The sequence below is a fragment of the Ascaphus truei genome, chromosome 3, assembly GCF_040206685.1.
Source record: "Ascaphus truei isolate aAscTru1 chromosome 3, aAscTru1.hap1, whole genome shotgun sequence".
NCBI classification, from domain to species: domain Eukaryota; kingdom Metazoa; phylum Chordata; class Amphibia; order Anura; family Ascaphidae; genus Ascaphus; species Ascaphus truei.
Window position 1 is genome coordinate 166,736,524 of NC_134485.1, and position 20,270 is coordinate 166,756,793.

General features: G+C 44.9%; 1 protein-coding gene across 1 annotated transcript in view; it reads left to right on the forward strand.

Moving 5' to 3' along the window:
* Nucleotides 1-842: 842 nt before the first annotated feature.
* LOC142489262 (amine oxidase [flavin-containing] A-like) overlaps nt 843-20,270 on the forward strand; it is a 182,786-nt gene continuing 163,358 nt past the window's right edge. The window contains exon 1 of the mRNA XM_075589722.1: nt 843-1,067. Coding sequence (XP_075445837.1) covers nt 1,022-1,067 — 46 coding nt within the window. The 5' untranslated portion in view covers nt 843-1,021. The remainder of the gene's footprint in view (nt 1,068-20,270) is intronic.

Here is a 20,270-nt window from a genome sequence, read left to right on the forward strand (position 1 = left end):
AGATACCTCTAAAAATTAAAATGATCAAAAACAATAGTTAAAAATCTAAATCGCCAATTTGGTACTTAAATAACAATATTTGTTTTATGATTCAATCAATGTGCTATTAATAATTTATAATAGAATTACTCATGCAGTACTTAATCTAGTAAATATAAAAGATCGCACACGATACATTATTTTTGACACACAAGTTGAAGAGGATCCACTGGTTATATGTATATATTCTAATGACAGTGGTCTATGACGAATTAATATAATAAATATTTGACGCACACATTTTGGAAATAATCCACTTGATTATCGCGTATATGTTGACCCGTTTTTAGGCAAAGAGGAACGGCTACCTTGGTAAGGAGAAATGCAGCCAGTCACCCCCCAATGCACTCCCCGCCCCCCATCAGTAGTCCTCACACATCCCTCCTCCACTCACACAGCCTTTGTCTGTGTAAGCGTCAGCAACAGCATCACTTTGCTGTCTGCACAGACAAGGCGTGGGAAGAAAAATCAGTAAACAACTGTTTTATAAACTGCTACAACTTCACTGAGCTGCAGGGCTCATATACTGAACGGTAGCATCAGTTCACAAATTAAGGGGAGGAGTGGAGTTCATCTCAACCAGTCTAAAGGTTGAATAGATTTGCCCCCACTGTGTGTTCCTATGGAAGACGGGGATTACACCACAGCAAAAAAATGTGTTTATACAAGAAACTTTCCAGGAGGCTGGGCTTTAACGCTTCCACATACAGTACTCTTCAATGGACAGGGACAGCCAATCGCTGTAGTATGATGGTTGCCAGCCCGACCTCTGTGCAATGCGAGTGGGGAAGCAGACCCAATGCAGGGAACTAGAAGCTGCAGTCTGGGGGAGTGATTTAAGGAGGAGCTGTGTATGGAAGGGCTGTCCTTTCCATCTGTAGCTTAAAAGTGGCTATATCTGCCCGCAGAGAGAACTCCGCCACCTTTACTTACTTTAGTTGTCCAAAGGCAAAGGCAGTGGAGAGAAAGTGAAGGCGAAGCCATGAGCAACCAATATGACGTTATTGTGATCGGCGGGGGCATCTCAGGTCTGTCACCCTTTCTCATTTGTTTACATGTCAGTATTCTATTGCAATGCCAGTATTCCAATGGGGAAACAATCATATTGATTGTTGTTTTCAGTGTAATCATCTTTCGTATTTTTTATCATGATGATAGTGTACATTTACTATGTTACTAACTTTGTATCTAACGAATACATTGATATGCAACTGTCAACAAACAGCATTGTTTCCTCAGTCCGGACATTTGTTTAATAACTGGGTGTGTTAGATATTCTATATTTGCAGTGGCCTGGAGAGTAGTTAGATTGGGATGTATGCAGTTAGCAACATGTATATGCAGCTGTCAAAATCTACGTGGTTTCACTCAACAAGCAACAACTTTGAGTCTATTTCTTACATTTGTATTTCTAAAAAAGTGATGCCAAACAGTATCAAATACAACTAAGGAAAATATTCAATTTAAAACAACTTTTTAAAAAAAAAATTATATATAAATCAGGTGTTATATTTTGCACCAGTGTTTCCCCAGGTTTGCAGCCAGGACATTTTGAAAAATGACCCATTTGAAAGTCCATTGATAAGTTGTACATTTTTAGGATCATAGATGTCCATTTTCCCTCTTAAAACATCTTCATGGAATTAATCTAATGATATATGCATATTATTGTTGTTATTATTATTATTATTATTATTATTATAATAAACCATTAATAGTGGTCTAGTTAAGGGTGAAATAAGGTAAATAACCCCCCCACCTTCCATTTACAATGTTACAATGTTTATAACATTTAAACAAAAAATACTTTTACTATTTATTTTGAAGGCAAAAATTCAAGTAAACATACAACTTAATAATAGCATGTTATTGTATAGCGCTGCTATTTTTACGTAGCGCTTCACAAAGACATTTTGCAGGCACATGTCCCTTCCCCGTGGAGTTTACAATCTATGTTTTTGGTGCCTGAGGCACAGGGAGATAAAGTGACTTGCCCAATGTCACAAGGAGCCGACACTGGGAAATGAACCAGGTTCCCCTGCCTCAAACTCTCAGTGCCAGTCAGTGTCGTTACTCACTGAGATTTAATAAAGTAGCAGCCGATTGCTCCATTCAAGTCAATTTCCACGTTGGGTCTTATTCAATAAGCCCATAAAACAGAGTGACAAAGAGAAAGTAACGTCCCTACATTAAAAATCCCAAATCGATACATGTCACTATTTAGTCTCAATTTTTTTTTGGGGGGGGGGGTTAAGGCAGTAAAAAAAAATGTGAATCACTTATTTAAAACTTGAAGTCGAAATGTTACACAGAAAATATTGGCAGGGAGGCCATGAGCTTACTGGAGCCCTGATTATCTTGCATATGTATGTCATAGCTCTGTCTCTGCGTTATCTTTGAAAATGCTTTAGATTTTTTTGGTTAATTACTGTACTTTGTCTTCTCAGCAAAAAAATATTCTTCTAAGTTCATGACCACTATGGAAAACTTGTCAGTTTACAGGCTGCACAACTGTGGCAATAGTGGTGCAAAAAAATATCCTGTTGCCTACAATCTAGTTTTAGTTGTTTTTTAAACCCTGTGCTGTTTTTCTGCAATTGTTTTGAAGCAGGGAAATATATTCCTAGTCATACATTTCTCTTGAGGAAAATGTTGTCTCTATCAATAACTGAAAAAAAGCACACTGAAGCACATCATTTGTTTTGTTCATGTTACTCTTGTTTTTTTACATTTGATGTAGAATTGGTTATGTTTTTTGGTGCAGTTTTTCCGCCCCAGTTATGAGGCTTTGATAAATCGCCCACGATGTATCAAAGCAAAAATGGTGCACTTCTGGGGCAAATTCTGCACCATTATGTATTAAATGGAATTAAAAGGAATAGGATTATGTTCTTTGATACATCTCGTGCATTTTTTCGCATCAAAATGGCACCAGTTCTGCCATACATGGTAGTTATGTATCATGTTTCCCAGCTGAAAATCCGAAACAAAACAAAAAAGCCTCCCACTAGATTTATCAAATATAAAGGTCTCATAGGAACCAGGATTTTTCTCTTTAATAAATATGATACAGTTTTTTGTTATTTCAGTTTTACCCCAGTTTTGCAGCTCGGATACAGTACATTCAGATGTAACATACACTATTACCCCATTAATGTACAAAGAAACACGTTAAATAATTGGTTGGTTATTTCCTTAACCATTACTTTTAATAGCACTACTGTTATTTATCATGCCAGCTTTAACGCAATACATTGCGTTAATGGGTGCAGTATTGTCTGCTACATCTATTGCCCCATTGAATCATTGACACAATCAAGAGATTCAGTGGGGCATATGTATCAAAGCAAAAGTGGGGCAAGAAATCTGCACCACATGTATCAAAGGAAAAAAAACTAATTGAAATTTAACAGGATTTATTTGATACATACGGTGCAATTATTTTGACCTAGAATTGTTCCACTTTTGCCTTAAACTCGCTGGGGCATATGTAATAACAGCAACATTTCTTTATTTGCCTTGACACATAGGGAAATGTTTATTAAAGTATCCTTATAGCAAAACTAGTGCTGCTTGCACCATATATTTATTTAAGGGAATTCTATTGAAGATAATTTTTTATTGCCAACCAATACATAGTAACACATGGGTTGTTGGTATTGTAAAATAACGTTAAAGAGAAATGTCTTTGAGGTAAATCGATAGAAGAATACAGTCTAATTGAAATGATTCAGTGCCTTGCATATTTAGCCTTTTGGGTATCGGAAATTCACACAAACTGAAGAGCATGTCTTTCTTATACAGTATGTTCTGATTGTGGTTACCTTCCCCACTATCAGCTCTAGAAAACGGAACAGAAGTATCCCAAAGATGGGAATTAGTGTGTAGAGTTAAGCTAATAAGTAGTTGATAAGAAGATTAATGGGGATAGTTGTGAAGTAGACTAGAGAAATAAAAGTGGATTTGGGCATGTTTGGGAGAAAAGGTCTGGTAAAGGTGTGGATAGATATAAATCAAGCTTTGCCTTTTTGGGTCTCAGGTCACAAACATGGAAAAGTTTACTGGATATGATAGCAAAAAATCCACAGCTGGACAAGTATAGCAAACATTCATATACCTGTATAGCTAGTGGATGCAAGCCTAATTAATCAGATTCATTCCAAATCTGAAGAAAATCTAGATATCAGTAAAGGAGTGTTGCAACACTTTTAAAAGTAATTCAAAGCGTAGACCAAGTTAGTGCATTACTGTATCTTCTTTTTTTTGAGAGTAGAACAGCTGAAACATGCAATCTTTCAGGCTGCAACAAGTATCAGAGAGAACCAATATGTGTGGTGCTAAAGACCAAAACAGACATAGCATTAAATGCTTCAAAAGAACAATGTTCCCATATCGCAGATCTTGACATGTAGAGCATGAATAAATGATTAGGTAGGTAGGGTAGCATACTCGTCTGGTAACCTCCCAAACGGTAAGTGCGGAGGTTTATCACATAGATAGTCCAGAAACCGTAGCATATATAATCACTTCAATCATACCTTAAGACTGTTGAATGGGATAGTGTTATCACACGGACTCACTAGTGAAATGCAGCATCCAAAACGAAAATCCCTTGCTCTAAAGATCCTGGGTGTGCTTCCGTTGTAGAGTTGAATGCAAAATTATGAAAAAACAGAGCACTACTTATGGAAACAAGTAAAGTAAAAAATAGAGAATGCATATTCTATAAAAAATTAAGTTGATTTATTGGTCATGAAGACAAGCTAGCGAAGGCGTCTCCCTACCAACGCGTTTCACGCCTAAGCGCTAGTTGAAAGTTCTAGATGCCATCAAATATACTTTGTTTAAACATATATAAGAAAGTGAGACGATTAGCCAATTAATGCAAATATATCACTGAGAACTGCTTTCAACAGCTACAGTTGTGTGAAAAAGAAAGTACACCCTTTTTGAATTCTATGGTTTTACATATCAGGACACAATAACAATCATCAGTTCCTTAGCAGGTCTAAAAATTAGGTAAATGCAACCTCAGATGAACAAAAACACATGACATATTACACCGTGTCATGATTTATTTAACAAAAATAAAGCCAAAATGGAGAAGCCATGTGTGAAAAACTAAGTATACCGTTATGATTCAATAGCTTGTAGAACCACCTTTACCAGCAATAACTTGAAGTAATCGTTTTCTGTATGACTTTATCACTCTCTCACATCATTGTGGAGGAATTTTGGCCCACTCTTCTGTACAACGTTGCTTCAGTTCTGTAACGTACGTGCTTGCCACAAACTGGTACTGGACCGCGGGGCTGAGGTGGGGATGTATAAGCACCGACCTTAGGCCACGGAGTCAGGTCCGGATTCCATAGTCAGACATAGCCAGGTCAGGATTGGAGAAAGTAGGGTTAACGTTATCCAGACAGGGGTCAAGGCAAGCGGCACAGGAGAGGTGGTCGAGGAAACAAGCCGAGGTCATCAACAGGAAATCTTGGGTGAAGGTACTTCAGCATAGGAGGCTAGAATCTTGAGAGAAGCCACTGCAGCAGAGATGCTTCAGCGAAGGTGCTGCAGTGCATCAGGAAAAGGCCAGGAGTAAACTCCACTTGGAGGAAGCAGGAACCAGAGGTGCAGACACGCCACAGGAAACGCTGGGGAAACCAGTGTAGCCGCTTCAGCGCGCCGAAGGCAAAGTCTGCCAGGAACAAGGAAGCAGCGCCGAGGCTACTATGCAAGAAGCCCTAGTCAGCAGTAGACTAGGGCACAGGATACAAGGCACAAGGAGGCCTAGCAGGCCAAACACAGGGTCTATGACAAGCACAGTTACTTGCAACTAGGATTGCAAAGTCTATGTCCAGCAACTTCCTGAGGGCGGGGCAGTCACTAAACAGCACAGGAGGCCAATCAGGCCAGAGCTGCACAGGAGGCAGCAAGAGGCAGATGATTGCAGAAGCAGGGAATAGTTTGTCTGGAACCTGCAAAGCTCCGGATGGATGGGCTCCAGCCAAACCCAGGGGCAAATTCCTGACATTACCCCCCCTCCCCCCCCGCTTCACGCGATACCTCCGGACGAGCAGAGATAGGATCCCACAGAGGTCTGGGCGACATGGAATTATTTCTGAACCCTCTGGGTATCGTTGTAGAACTGCGCCGAGGGCGTTTGTCAATGAGCGCTTTTTTCAAACGGAAAAGCAGTGGCACTGCAATCAATAGGGGTCAGCACCCCTAGGTAGGTGAGGTTTAGAGAACATCAGGTCCAAAGTCTGGGCATCCACATAGAACGCAGTAGGCACGAAGGAAAAAGCAGAGAGAAGCATGCCCGTGCCCAGAGTGAGAGCACAAGAAGCAGGGACGGGCACCTTCGGCAAGGCAAGGAAGTCCAATAGGAGCGTTGCAGTCTTTGACGATGACAACGTGAAATCCAGAGAGAACACATGAGATAGTACAGAAAGTTCCATGAGGGATAATCCTAACTTCGCAGTCGCAGTCATGCTGTCTGTAGCGGGTACCTCAAATACTGTGAAGGAGTCACTGGGAAACAGTATTGCCTGAGGAGTGGGAATCCCAGATTCAGAGGTAATATGAGGTACTGAGGGGGGGATAGGGAGGGAAGGGTGATGCTTTACTGTGAGGATCTTAGGATCATCCATGGGTATAACAGGACGTGCAGAACAGTCAGTGAGACACAGCATTGTCTGAGGAGTGGAAATCCCGGATTCAGAGGTTGCATGGGGTACTATGGGGAAAATAGGGAGGGAGGGGTGATGCTCTACTGTGGGAATCTTAGGCTCATCCATGGTTATAACAGGATGTGCAGAACAGTCACTGAGTATTTGAGAAGCAGCAAGAGCCAAACTAGGTATTTTGATTGAGTCAGAAGGCATTGTGCTAGCCTCCGAAGTGGATATCTGTGAAACAGCAAGGGCCAGAGTAGATGCGTCAGTAGAATCAGAGGAAGTTGCGCTTGTCTCTGAAGTGAATAATTGTGGAACAACAATAGGCATAACAGAACCTGGGGGGATCTTCATGGCAGGAACCTTAGAAACAGAGCTAGGTGCATTTAACCATGCGGGGACATCAGGAAAAACACCTCTTACAGCAGGAGTTTTAGTGACAGATAAATCACTTACTACAGGGGAGGCAGAGGGAGGAAAACATGTTTTTTCATCAGGAGCTTTGGAACTTTCACAAATTAACTCAGGAACTGCTGGAAAATCCTGGGATGCAGTAGCAGGGAACTGAGAATTTGCAAAGGAATCAGAGACAGAAAGGCTGATCTCTGAAGTGGTAGATTGAGAAACAGCAAAAGGAGAGCCAAATGCTGTGGGGGGGCTCTAAAGAAACAGGCTTGGAGTCAAAGGCAGAAATCTCATGAGGCCTGTAGAGTCTGAGATGTAACTCTTGTTTTTTTTTTTTTTTGCAATTTCTCTGAGCATTGCACGGTGTAACGCGTAGCTCACCACAAACGAAGCGCGACCGCAGTGCTGAGGTAGGGAATTGAGTAACGCCAATCCACAGCCACGCGGGCGTGCCTAGGATGTATGTTGGACGTGCAAGCCAGGTCAGGAGTATAGATGTGAGAGTAGTAGAGGGTACTTGCTATATCAGGAGAGGAGAGTAGCGGATCGTCAGGGTACATGGCCAAGTTCAGGGTTGGAGAGTAGCGGATCGTCGGGGTACTAGCCAAGGTCAGGACTGGAGTCAGGAGGATGGTCATTCGTAGCCGGATCAGGAGAGTTGAGGAGGCCAAGGTGAGTAGCAGGGTCAGGCAACAGCAGGATCAACTGACAAGGCAAGACAAGACAAGGTAGCAGGAACTGAATGCAGCAAGGCACTGCGTCACACAAGACTATGCCAGTAATGAGAGTCTGGAGCAAGAGGGTATATAAAGGGAGATCCTCCAATGAAGAGCCAGGGCGGGACCAGGAAACCGAATCCTATAGGCTGCTGGTGAGCACAGGTATGCCCTATGATGCAGCCTGATCAAGAAGGGAGGCAAGGCTGAGCGTGCCGACCCGCGCGTGTCACGGAGGTCAGGGGGCGGAGTTAGGTGCGCAAGTCACTCCCATGCCGGTCCTGTCCGTCACCGGGGCGGAGACTGGGGCATGATTCAGGGGGGAGGCTGGATGAGCGCAACCGTCGAGTGCCAGGGCAGAGATAGAACCTGCCGAGGGGCAGACAGACCGCAAGATGCGCGTGCAGCAGGGACATGAGACTGTGTTTCTCTAGTGTCCATCACAGCAGCAGGTTTGAGGTGAGGAGACAGTCTCTGACCGCCAGGATGGTGAATCCTCACAGTACCCCCCCCCCCCTCTAGGAGCGATCTCCGGGCGACTCCTCGATGGCTTGTCCGGAAATTTCGTGTGGAAGAGACGAACCAGTCTGGCTGCGTGAACCCGATGACTCGGAATCCAGGACCTTTCCTCCAGGCCTAAACCTCTCCAATGCACCAGATAATGCAGTGATCCTCTGGAGATCTTGGAATCCAGAATATACTGTATCTCATACTCGGGTTGGCCTTGGACCATATGAGGAGAAGTAGAAGGAACAGGAACCGAGTACTTGTTCTGGACCACGGGATTGAGAAGTGAAACATGAAACACAGAGGGAATATTCATGGAAGGAGGGAGAGCGAGTCGATACGCAACCGGATTGATCCTCTCTGAGTCAGAGAAGGGTCCAAGAAAACTGGGTTCAAATTTCATAAAAGGGACCTTCAGCCTGATATTCCTGGATGACAGCCAGACTTTGTCACCAGGTTTGAGGTCCAGAGAAGGTCTATGGTAGCGATCTGCCTATTGACTGCTTGCCTGATATTGACCTTAATCTTTTTCCAAAGGTCTTGCAATTCTATGATCCTGTTATCTGCCGCTGAGACTCCTGAAGAAGGTAGAGTGAGAAGAAGATTAGACAAATTGAATCCGTAATTAACGAAGAAGGGAGACTCCAGGGTCGCACCACTACGTGCGTTGTTGTGGGCGAATTCTGCCCAGGCTAAGAGTTCAGCCCAGTCGTCTTGGGAGTCGGACACAAAACAGCGTAAATATTGTTCAAGAGACTGATTGGTCCTCTCTGTCTGACCATTAGTTTGCGGGTGGTATCCCGAGGAGAAATGAAGAGCGATCCCCAATTGGAGGCAAAACGAGCACCAGAAACGGGAAATGAACTGAAAGCATCTGTCTGATACTATTACCATAGGTACTCCATGTAGGCGGAAGATCTCCCTGATGAAAATATCAGCTAGTTTAGGAGAATTGGGGAGACCCTTGAGGGGTATAAAGTGAGACTGTTTTGAGAATCGGTTCACTACCACAAGAATCATGTTCATACACTTGGAGATAGATTAGTCAAGAATGAAATCCATGGACAAGTGTCCATGGCTGGTCAGGAACAGGCAGAGGTTGAAGACCAGAGGGAAGGATTCTTGGCGTTTTAGTCCTGGGACACGCAGCTACGAAATTATTTACGTCCTTTTGCATCCCAGACCACCAAAAAGTGCGAGAACTCTTGGTGCCAGGATGTCCTGCAAAATTGGAAGAATGGCTCAACTCGAGGACTTTCTTACGGTGCAGAGAAGAAGTGAAGAGGCGGTCCTGAGGTGGTGAGATGCCAGAAGGAGTGACTTTGTTGGTGAACAATGTCTTTGAGTGCTCCGAAAGAAGTGGCCGAAAGGATACATTTAGGAGAGGATGGACTTTTGCTGATCCTCTGGATGAAAAGTCAGAGAGAATTGACGAGATAAGGCGTCAGCTTTAACATTCTTGGATCCAGTGAGATAGGAAATTATAAAGTTAAATCTAGAGAAGAATAGCGACCATCTGGCTTTACGTGCTCCCTCAATGTATAACAAATTCTTGTGGTCCGTCAGGATAGTTATTGGATCTTCAGTACCTTCCAAAAGATGTCTCCATTCTTCGAGAGCTAATTTCATGGCCAGGAGTTCCCGATTCCCGATATCGTAGTTGCATTCAGCCAGAGGAATTTTTTTTTTTTTTTTAAAGAAAGCACAAGGATGCAACCTGGACAGGGGATTCTTCCTCTGGGACAGAACAGCATCTACTCCAACGTCAGAGGCATCAACTTCAAGAGTAAAAGGAAGTTTAGGATCAGGATGAGTAAGAACAGGGGAGGACACGAATGCCTGCTTGAGAAGTGCAAAAGACTGAAGTGCAGCAGTTGGCCAGGAAGCAGGGTCCGCTCCTTTCTTGGTTAATTCCATAAGCAGAGCCACTAAAGAAGATTTTTTTTGGATGAACCTGCGATAATAATTTGAGAATCCAAGAAATTGCTGCACTTCTTTGAGAGTGGTGGTTGTGGCCAATCCAGGACTGCTTTGACCTTGGTGGGATCCATGGTGAGGCCGGTGTCGGAAATGATATATCCAAGAAAAATGGTAGAAGTTTGATGACCATGACATTTCTCGAGTTTGGCAAAAAGTCTGTTCTTGCGTTAGCGAAGGAGTACTTGTTTCACATGGTTAACGTGTTCTTTTATGGATTTGGAAAAAATTAAGATGTCATCGAGATAAATGATTACAAAGGAGTTGAGAAGATCTCTAAACTTCGTTGACGAAATCTTGAAACACGGCTTGGGCATTGCACAGACCAAAAGGCATGACCAGGTACTCTTAATGTCAAACTCTGGTGTTGAAAGCAGTTTTCATTCGTCGCTCTGACAGAGATCCTGACAAGATTGTAGGCACCTCTTAAATCCAATTTAGAGAAAATATTAGCTCCTTGTAATTGATCAAAAAGTTCAAAAATGAGGGGAAGTGGATAGCGATTTTTTTTTTTTAATTAAAATTTTTTTTTTTTAACTTTGATTTTGTTGAGTCCCTGGTAGTCTATGCAAGGGCGTTAGGCTCCGTCCTTCTTCACAAAGAAAAACCCAGCACCAGCAGGAGAGGTGGACTTGCGTATAAATACTTTCTGTAAATTCTCTGCAATATATTCCTTCATTGCCTTGGTTTCGGGCATAGACGACAGAGAAGAGGTTCCTCTGGGTGGCGTAGTACCTGGAAGCAGATCAATGGGATTTACATGTTTTTTACAAGTTTACACGTTGATAAAGGGCACACGGCCCGAAACACGTTGGTGTAGTGGTTTTTGAAGCTGTTTAGGGGTGATGTGTGATCCCCTTATGGAATAAACTTTTTATCGTACAAGTGAGCCTCCTCCTGAGTTTTTTGGCAGTGCGCTGCCTTTTTCTGCTCTACGTGCAAATTGAATAAAGCACCGATTTTTAAGAAAACCCCGGCACTCGTGGGGGTCACTGTGGCGAGAGTGGGATTAATCAGGCCATTAATAATGGTATTATACCCGACTGATTAACACCATCTCGTAGTGGGAGTGAAGGGGTTAAAAGTATATGCATGACACTAATGTATTTGCCCTGGTCCCAGCCTTTTATCACCATTTTGCAGGCTGCTCCGTGCCTGCAGTAATATAAATACATGCCAAGTGTGCTATATTTTTTTGAGGCACAAGATGGCATTGTGAGTGCCGAAGCCAGCGCTGTTTGAATAAGCGTGGCTGTCGCTGGGAGGTCTGTTTGAAGTATGGGTATCCATTTCCAAGCATTCGACTTTGTAACTGCAAATCAATTGAATAAGTGACTTGCGGTTAGATTTGAAGTGGTTTACCGATAAAATTTATCCGTACCATGTTAGCTCCCGTAACTTGAAAGGCGGAAAGTCTATTGCTGTGGGAAGTGGGTCAATTGACGTGAGAAGTAGGTGAACTTGGCTTCCCTTCAATTAAGCGGGCTAACTTGGAAGCGCAGAGAGCTAGCACTCTAATTTTTGGTGTGCAAGTCTAAATAAATGAACCACTCACACACATATAAAAATTACAGTTGTGGTACACCCAGAACATATTGTTTTAATAAAGTGTCTAATACTGTAAGTTTAAAATGTACAGGCAGGAACAGTTTTTTTTTTTTTTTTTTTTTTTTCTTTGAGCCTGGGAAAAATCCTTTTGGCATGTAAATATGCCAGGGATAAATGAGCTGAGGGTATTTTCTTTCCTACACTTCAAAGACCCACTGTCCAGTGGGAGACTGTAAGTCTAGTGGAGTGCCGGGAATGAAAAGACTCAGAGGTCCAAAGTGTGAAAGTGGCCAGGATGTTGCCAGTGCCAGTGCCAGTGTTTTGTCAAAGACGTTCAGCCGCCGAGGGACACTTGGCCACGGTTGTTTAGCCACTGGCCACTTCTGCCCAAAGTAGGAGATAAGGATTAGGGGCTAAGGGGTACTTAAAGTTAGGGATTTTAGAGTAACTGGGTAAGAGGTTAACGGGTAAGGTTTTCAGGGTACGGAGCTAAAGTTGGGGTTATTAGGGTAAGTGATTAACGGGTAAGGTTTTCAGGGTAAGAGATTAAGCTTAATATGGTTAGGGGACATCTAACCATAGATGCATCGCCCAAATGTCCCGGCAGCGGTGACACGGCCACATCTGTCAGAGACTTTACTCCAGTTTCTATGCTATGTGCATCAGTTTATGATTCGGGGAGTGTCAAAAGTTACATGATGCACAGATTATAATTAAATGTATGGGGACTGTGATAACAGATACAATAAATCACAGGAAAATCAAAAAAAATAGGAGACAAGGACAGAGAGACATGTTACTAAAATTTTCAGGACATATGTTGAAAAAAATCTAAATTAACGTGTTTTTCAGCCACTGATCCTCAACTTTGTCACAATGATACTTTCCATTACAGACATTTATAATGACATCACCTGCCATAAAGTGCACTAATGGAAATATAGTGTAGCTAAAGAGAAGTATTAGCAATACAATAAGTAGATAATATGTTCAATATTGAATTTATCCCTTCGTTTATAAGCAACATTTCTAGTTTCTATTATCCAGATTTCAGTAACCTTTAAATTAGGAGCCTGCTTCAAAAAATAAATATTAGTGTATTTTCTCAAGTCAAAGAAAAACACTCCCTGATGAGCTAGGAATAACGTACATAAGGGCGACACTATGTTTAGGAGACTTTTTTTTAGCTGATTTGGAATATATCTAACAAATATTTTAACAGCGCTCCTTGAAAAGATGTTGATCTGGTGCAATCTGCCTAGGTCTAGATTCACTAAGCTTCATTATATGGAAACAAACAAACTGTGTATTATTCACAATGTAAGCTAAAAAAGTCTGCTGTGCGCAAAGTTGGGGGGACAGGAGAATTACTAGGGGGGGCACGGACGGTTACAGATGCCCCGTGCTCTTCCCCACAGCATTTAAATTAAATGCCATGGAAGGTGTGAGGCCTATGTAACTCACTTACCTGCTCTCTGACGGGTCTTCGTCAACGCGTAGACATGGCAACGCGGTATAAAATGACGCAGCGGGGTCATGTGGCATCACGCATCACTATTGCAATGCGCGCCAAATGACGCGGCGGAGTCACGTGACGTCACATAACCCGCAACGTCATTCGACCCGAGTCATTGGAGAGGGGGGGCGCGAACGCTGCAGCTCCCGAGCAGGGGGGCCGTGGATTTATCAAGGTAATTGGAAGTACAGGACTAGAAGAGTCTCTTGGATCCTTCCTCCCAATTGGACTTTTAAAAAGACATTCACATGGACTTGTACTGCACCGACACACTTTATTCGAGCAAATACCCAGTATGTACCTGGCAGATACCTGGAATGCGCCACTCCTCACCTCTGACAAGCCCCGTTGCATTTGCCTTCCCAGCCTGGGTTCATGCCTGGCTGATGGGCGGCTGATCTGTTAAATGATAATGATTAGGATTTAATAGGCTGCAATGCTTCGCGTGTCTACCAGATGGCATAAATTCATGAATTGTAATGCAGTATATATATATATACTGTGCAGTATTGCAGCCAGCGGGAATAAAATGCTTCAATCCCTGCTTGGAAAATAACTCAATGCACTCGGGCAGAAAACAGTCACAAACCTCAATACACCCGGGTATACCCGAATTCGTGGGACTAGCCAAGCTCGAATAAAGTGTGTCGCCAGTGTAAGGCGCCGGTTCGTATTGTTTATCGAAATTCTATTTAGGAAACATATAAAGTTTATAGGGGCCTCACTTGATGAAAGTACTGCGAGGGTTTCAGGGAGTGGATGGCAGTTAAGAAGCATGGGAGGTTGGTTCTAAAAGATATGGATTTGTAGTTACAGGGAGAGCGGGGGTAAGTGCGGCCTTGAGGGGGGGGGGTATGGCCCCTGAGAGCAGATTAATGGTACAAACGTGAGATTGGTGTGGCGGTAACTCCTCTGCCTGTTTTTTGTCTAATGCATCGGCAAACTCTTGGTAAAAAACTGGAGGGCATGACGAAGAAGTCTCAGTGGGTGGTCAAACCCCAGAAATGGTGCACGACCTAGACAGACCAGATTCATGGCAATGTTGACCCAAGGCTGTCACTTGACTGGTCGCCCAATCTATCTTGGGGTAATGGTGCCGCAACAAGGGAAGGCCAAGGACCACTTGAGTGAAGGGAGAGCAAATGACATAGAATTAAAGTCTCTCCTTGTGGAGTGTCTCCAGCGACACCAGAAAAGGCTTAGTTTTGAGGGTGATGGTCCCATGTTTCAGAGGTCTTCCATCAATGGCCACTACCACTACCGGGGTCTCCCTAGTGCAGATGGGAATGGAGTGGAGTTCCAGAAATGCGTGATCAATGAAATTCCCTGCGGCTCCTGAGTCCACAAAAGCCTGAGGGAAGATGGAGGCTGGTCCCCAGGAGAGCGAAATCGTCAGGAGGAGCTGTGCAGGTTGGGGTGGAGAAGGAATAGAAGAAATGCTCAGAGAATATTCCTCTATCTTCACTGGGCACTGGAGTTTCCCTGATTTAGGACAATTAAGGGCAAGATGACCTTTGAGCCCACAATATAGGCACGACCCCCTTTCATGTCTCCTAGTTCTCTCCTGCTCCGGTAATTTGGTATCACCTAATTGCATCGGTTCCTCATCTTGGAGAGGTGCTGGAGTATTGAAGTGGGGAGGTAGAGGAGTATTGAATTGGGGAACAGGCCGAATTATTGGAGTTTTTGAAGGACGGTCTCGCTCGGTATGCCATTCTTGCATTCGGAGAGCAATCAATTCCTCCAGATCTTTAGGGGTGTCCTGGCAGGTCAGTCCATTCTTTAAATGCTCAGAGAGCCCTTGCCAAAATGCTGCCAGCAGAGCTTCATTGTTCCAGCCTGTCTCTGCAGCAAGGGTACGGAATTCAATGGTGTACTGGCCCACAGTGCGGGTTCCTTGCCGGATTTGTAGGAGCGTAACAGAAGCAGAGGACCTGCGATCGGGAGCTTCAAAAAGTCAGAGAGGGGAGGCCCAGGCCAAAGCCTCATCTGTTAGTAGGGAAATTACGTATGCTACCCTGGAGCAATGGGTGCAGAACATGGAGGGCTGGAGTTCGAACTGGATGGAACACTGATTCAAAAATCCTCTGTACGTCATAGTGTCCCCTCCATAACGAAGAGGCTTCGGAATCCGTGGTTTCCTTGGCATAGGGAGATGACAGAGCTAGCGCTGGAAATACTGCCAGCAATGGCGGCGCTGGGGTAGAACCCACCTAGAATGCATCCAGCCAGGTGATAATGTCCTGAAGCCAGCTAGAAATGAGTGACTGCTGTTGGTTTTGCTGGGCGAGGCATGTCTCATGATCTGAAGGAAAAGGTGCCTGGGCGCTCTCTTACTGGTATGTCAAACTTCAAGAAGAAATGATCTCATGATCTCCATGTACTTTCCCTTGAAGAGATACGGCTCGCGCTACCTCAGCGGGGTCCATGTTTGGCCGAGCAAAATGTGATGGTCTTGTCTCAAATCAGGAGGCAGACCCCCAGGGCTGAGGAAGGGATATAAATAAACCAACAAGAGCCTGGGACTTAGTCCTGTAAGAGTATTCGTAGTCTGTATGTAAGCAGGGGTCATGGCTGGTGGCAACGGTGCGGAGTCCAGGGGACAGGCAAAAGGTCAGAGTAGGTGGCAGTGGTGAGGCGTCCAGGCAAAGGGTCAGGGCAGGCGAAGGCAGCGAGGTTGGGCTCACGGTCCGGGGTCAGCAACAAGGATTCCAAACAGGTACCGGAAAGGGTGACAGCAAAGACTGACAAGAGCTGCAGAAACACAGAACTTTGCTCGGCAACTCCCACCAGGAAGTGCAGCCTTTTATATAGCAGGCTGCCAGTAACCAAAATGGCCAAATGAGTAGAAGGGGCAGGCAGCCTGGAAAACACGAACTGGCAGCAAAATCCGGCACGGATCGAGCAGAATCCTTTCAAAGTACGTACACTGGCGACACACTTTATTCGAGCTTGGCTAGTCCCACGAATTCGGGTATACCCGGGTGTATTGAGGTTTGTGACTGTTTTCTGCCCGAGTACATTGAGTTATTTTCCAAGCAGGGATTGAAGCATTTTATTCCCGCTGGCTGCAATACTGCACAGTATATATATATAAACTGCATTACAATTCATGAATTTATGCCATCTGGTAGACACGCGAAGCATTGCAGCCTATTAAATCCTAATCATTATCATTTAACAGATCAGCCGCCCATCAGCCAGGCATGAACCCAGGCTGGGAAGGCAAATGCAACGGGGCTTGTCAGAGGTTAGGAGTGGCGCATTCCAGGTATCTGCCAGGTACATACCGGGTATTTACTCAAATAAAGTGTGTCGGTGCAGTATAAGCTCTAAAGTTCCAAGAGCGATGGGTTTGGGCTTATTCTCCCAAACAGCCCAAGCATCCTGGCTAGCAGCAGCCTGACTCTGACTGTGGGTAACTACAGTGGCATGAACATAATCAAAATTGCAGATCAGCCGCCCGAGATCATTACCACATCGCTATTGAGTCCTTGTAACACCCACACATCTTGGTATTTTTTATATTTTTGACCTGGCCCAGAATTGAGAAATACTAGGGCAACCGGGATAGAACGGGGGGCTCCATTGGCCATCTTTACATGTATGCCCTGGCCGGGCAAAAGATCCTCTGTTTCAATCATATCATTGTTGGACCAGGGTTATAGTGGCACCAGTGTCCAGAAGCCAGCTGTCATATTGGCACCTATGGTCCCAGAGCAAAGGAAAGCTCAAGCCCAATCGCAATGTTGGGTGCAGGTGCACTGGTGCCTTCTGAACCTGTTGAATCACCTGGTGTTACTTAACGGCTGGAGCCAGCCCCACATAGGCAATCGGGCACAGTGCTGGGGAACGTGGCCTTGGATTGTGGCTCACTGCCCACCAGTGTTCAGGAAATCTGCACGCATGTATCCTGGTTGGCCACACAGATAGCACTTGCTTTCCTGGGCAAACTCTGTGGGCCAGGTGCAGGGAACATTGGCTTTGAAAGAGCTTCTCCAGGTTGAAGAATCCAACTTCGCTGTTTCCACCAGATGGGACTGTGCTCCGTGGTTTGTGAATCATTGGGGGTCATCAGCAGAGCTACAGTCGGGCAATCCGCAATCTTGGCCACTCATCTGGTGGTTGCAGGATGTCTGTCCACGAACCAGTCTCACACCTATGTTCTAAATCGGAGCAGAAATTGCTTCTTGATGATGAGGTCCAAGAGTTCCTTGAATTAAGTTGCCTTGCATCCATCCACCCAGTGCTTCAAATTGCGGGTAAGCCGGGAAACTAACTCAATACGAGTGTCCTGGGTACCTTGCTGCAGAGACCGAAATTTGGCCTGATCGGTATCTGGGGTAATGGCATAGCAGGCAAGTAAGATCTGTTTGACCATGAGTCAAACCTCAAGATCTGCCTCCCGGTACACTTCCTTCACTCTCCCACTCAACTGAGGGGGGGGGGGGGGGAGAAGAGTGATACTTCACGCAATCCTCCTGCATGAGTTGGTGAAGATGGCACCATTTCTGAAATGACCACAAGTACCCAGCTATGTCTTCTTTGGCCTCATCAAACTTGGCAAAGCTTTTATAGGTGAGCCTCGGGGCAACTCTCGACCGGGAGCTTTGGTGGCTGGCAGGGGAACGATCTCTGTGGGGATCAGGATGCCTCAATTAGCATCAACTGGAGTGTGACTATCTGCTTAGCAGTAGTGTCGTTCGGCCCCAATGCAGCCATTGCACCCTTAAGCCATGTGGCGACGGGGGTCTACATGTCTCTGAGTTGCACCCTGAACTAGACTATCAGGCTGTAACTTGGGTGTGAGATCGCTTATAATCTTTACTGATACTGACGAAGGTCCTAGAAAATGTGGGGTTTTCTTGGTCCTAGACCCGTACTTGTACACCACGTCTCTGTCGATGATTGATTGGTTGACTAATATAATTAGGGGTGGACCAATTCAGACTCGGGCTAGCACATTATGCTTAACATTCCTCGTTCTGTGAAATCGATATCAACTCTGTGCTTAAATGGCTGCAAGAATTTCAGTGCTGAGCCTAACGATCCCACTTCTATTACCAGAAACATGGTGTCACGTGAGATTAGTTTTTATTTATTTATAAAATATTTTACCAGGAAGTAATACATTGATTGTTACCTCTTGTTTTCGAGTATGTCCTGGGCATAGAGTTAAGATGACAAATAGTACATGGTTACATAAATGAACAGGGTATACATTACTGTATATACAAGACATAGCATGCACAGTTAGAGATAATATTTTATAGGCGCATGTAACAGTTACAGACAGATTTCAAATGTGAGATGGCTTTAGTTTTGAAAGAACTTAAACTCATGGTGGCTGTGAGAGTCTCCGGTAGATTGTTCCAGTTTTGGGTTGCACGGTAAGAGGAGTGGACGGATAATTTGCTGAACCTTGGGACCATGAACAGTCTTTTGGAGTCAGATCTCAGATGATAATGGCTACATGTGGAAGCAGTGAGCTTGTTCAGATAGACAGGTAGCTTGCCCAGAAAGTATTTGAAGGCAAGACAGGAAAGATTAAATTTGCGCCTAGTCTCAAGTGATGACCAATCTTGTTCTTTGAGCATTTCGCAGTGATGTGTGTTGTAATTGCATTGGAGAACAAAACGGCATATTGAATTGTAGAGGGTATCAAGTTAAAGGTGGGTTTGGAGTGCCGAGCCGTATGCTATGTCCCAATAGTCTATTATTGGCATTGTCAGGAATCCGGACACATGCCGCCCTCGGTGCTGCCCTTCCCTACCTGTTCCGCTGGCTGTGTTCTCCTCCGCCCCTGCTTTGCATCGCGGGACGTTCCTCCGCCCCCCCGCGGCTCTCACACACGCCGCCGACGCTACAGCTGGACGCGCGCCCGCTTCCCTTACAGGGCGCGCTTCAACTTAATTTATTCACTGCACCGGACATGTAGCTCCGCCCCCAGGCTGTCCCAGCTCTCAGGCTCACGCCCTTCTACTGTTCACCTGCAGCAAACTAGGCCATTAACCCCCACCCTATCACAAAGGGTTCCTGGACTCGCCTCTGCTCTGCCTCTTCCTCCGATTGGTCCTCCTCACTTTATTACTCCTGTGATTCCTCTCCAACCTCGCTCTGCATAGTTCGTCTGCCTAGTGCTGTTGGATACTGTGCCTAGCTCTCTCTCTGTTTCAGCTCTGTTATCGAACCGGCTTGTCTTTCTACCCACTCTGGCTCCACGACCTCGGCTTCCACTCAACCACGCTTACCTCTCAGACCCCTCAAACTCGGCACTTGGACCTCTACTACCCGGAACTCTGTTACCCTCGACCCTTGGCTTCGGACCCTACTACGGCACCTTCTCTATGCCCGGATCTGGCAAGTAACACTATCAGCCCTGGTACCCCTGGCCTTGGCCACGCTACCCAATCCACACTCCGGGCGCACTCTCACTACTGCGGGTGCGTGATTACTCACTCTCCACCTCAGTATTGGGGGTTAGTCTGGTCTGCGGGCAGAACAGTGTGACAAGCATCTGCTGTGCGATACGATTTCTGATCAGCAGACTTGGGGAGGACTTGTTCCTGTAAAGTTCACCTAGTTTGGCATAGGTTTTGGATGTCAGGGTATCAATGTACATCCCAAATGTTAAATGGGAGTCAAACCATATGCAAGGAAATGGAAGCAGGCACACGGTCTTTCTAAGGGTGCAATTTATTGTGCCACCAAAAGGTCCAACGTTTCGGCAAAGATTACCTTTATCAAGGCACGTTGGGGGCGTCGACATCAAGGAGTTTGGCAGCAGTAATCACGGAGGGGTGAGTACCCATTAGTGTATAAATAGTGGTGTGTCAAGTATATCCTGTAGCCTTCTCCTTGATAAAGGCAATCTTTGCCGAAACGTTG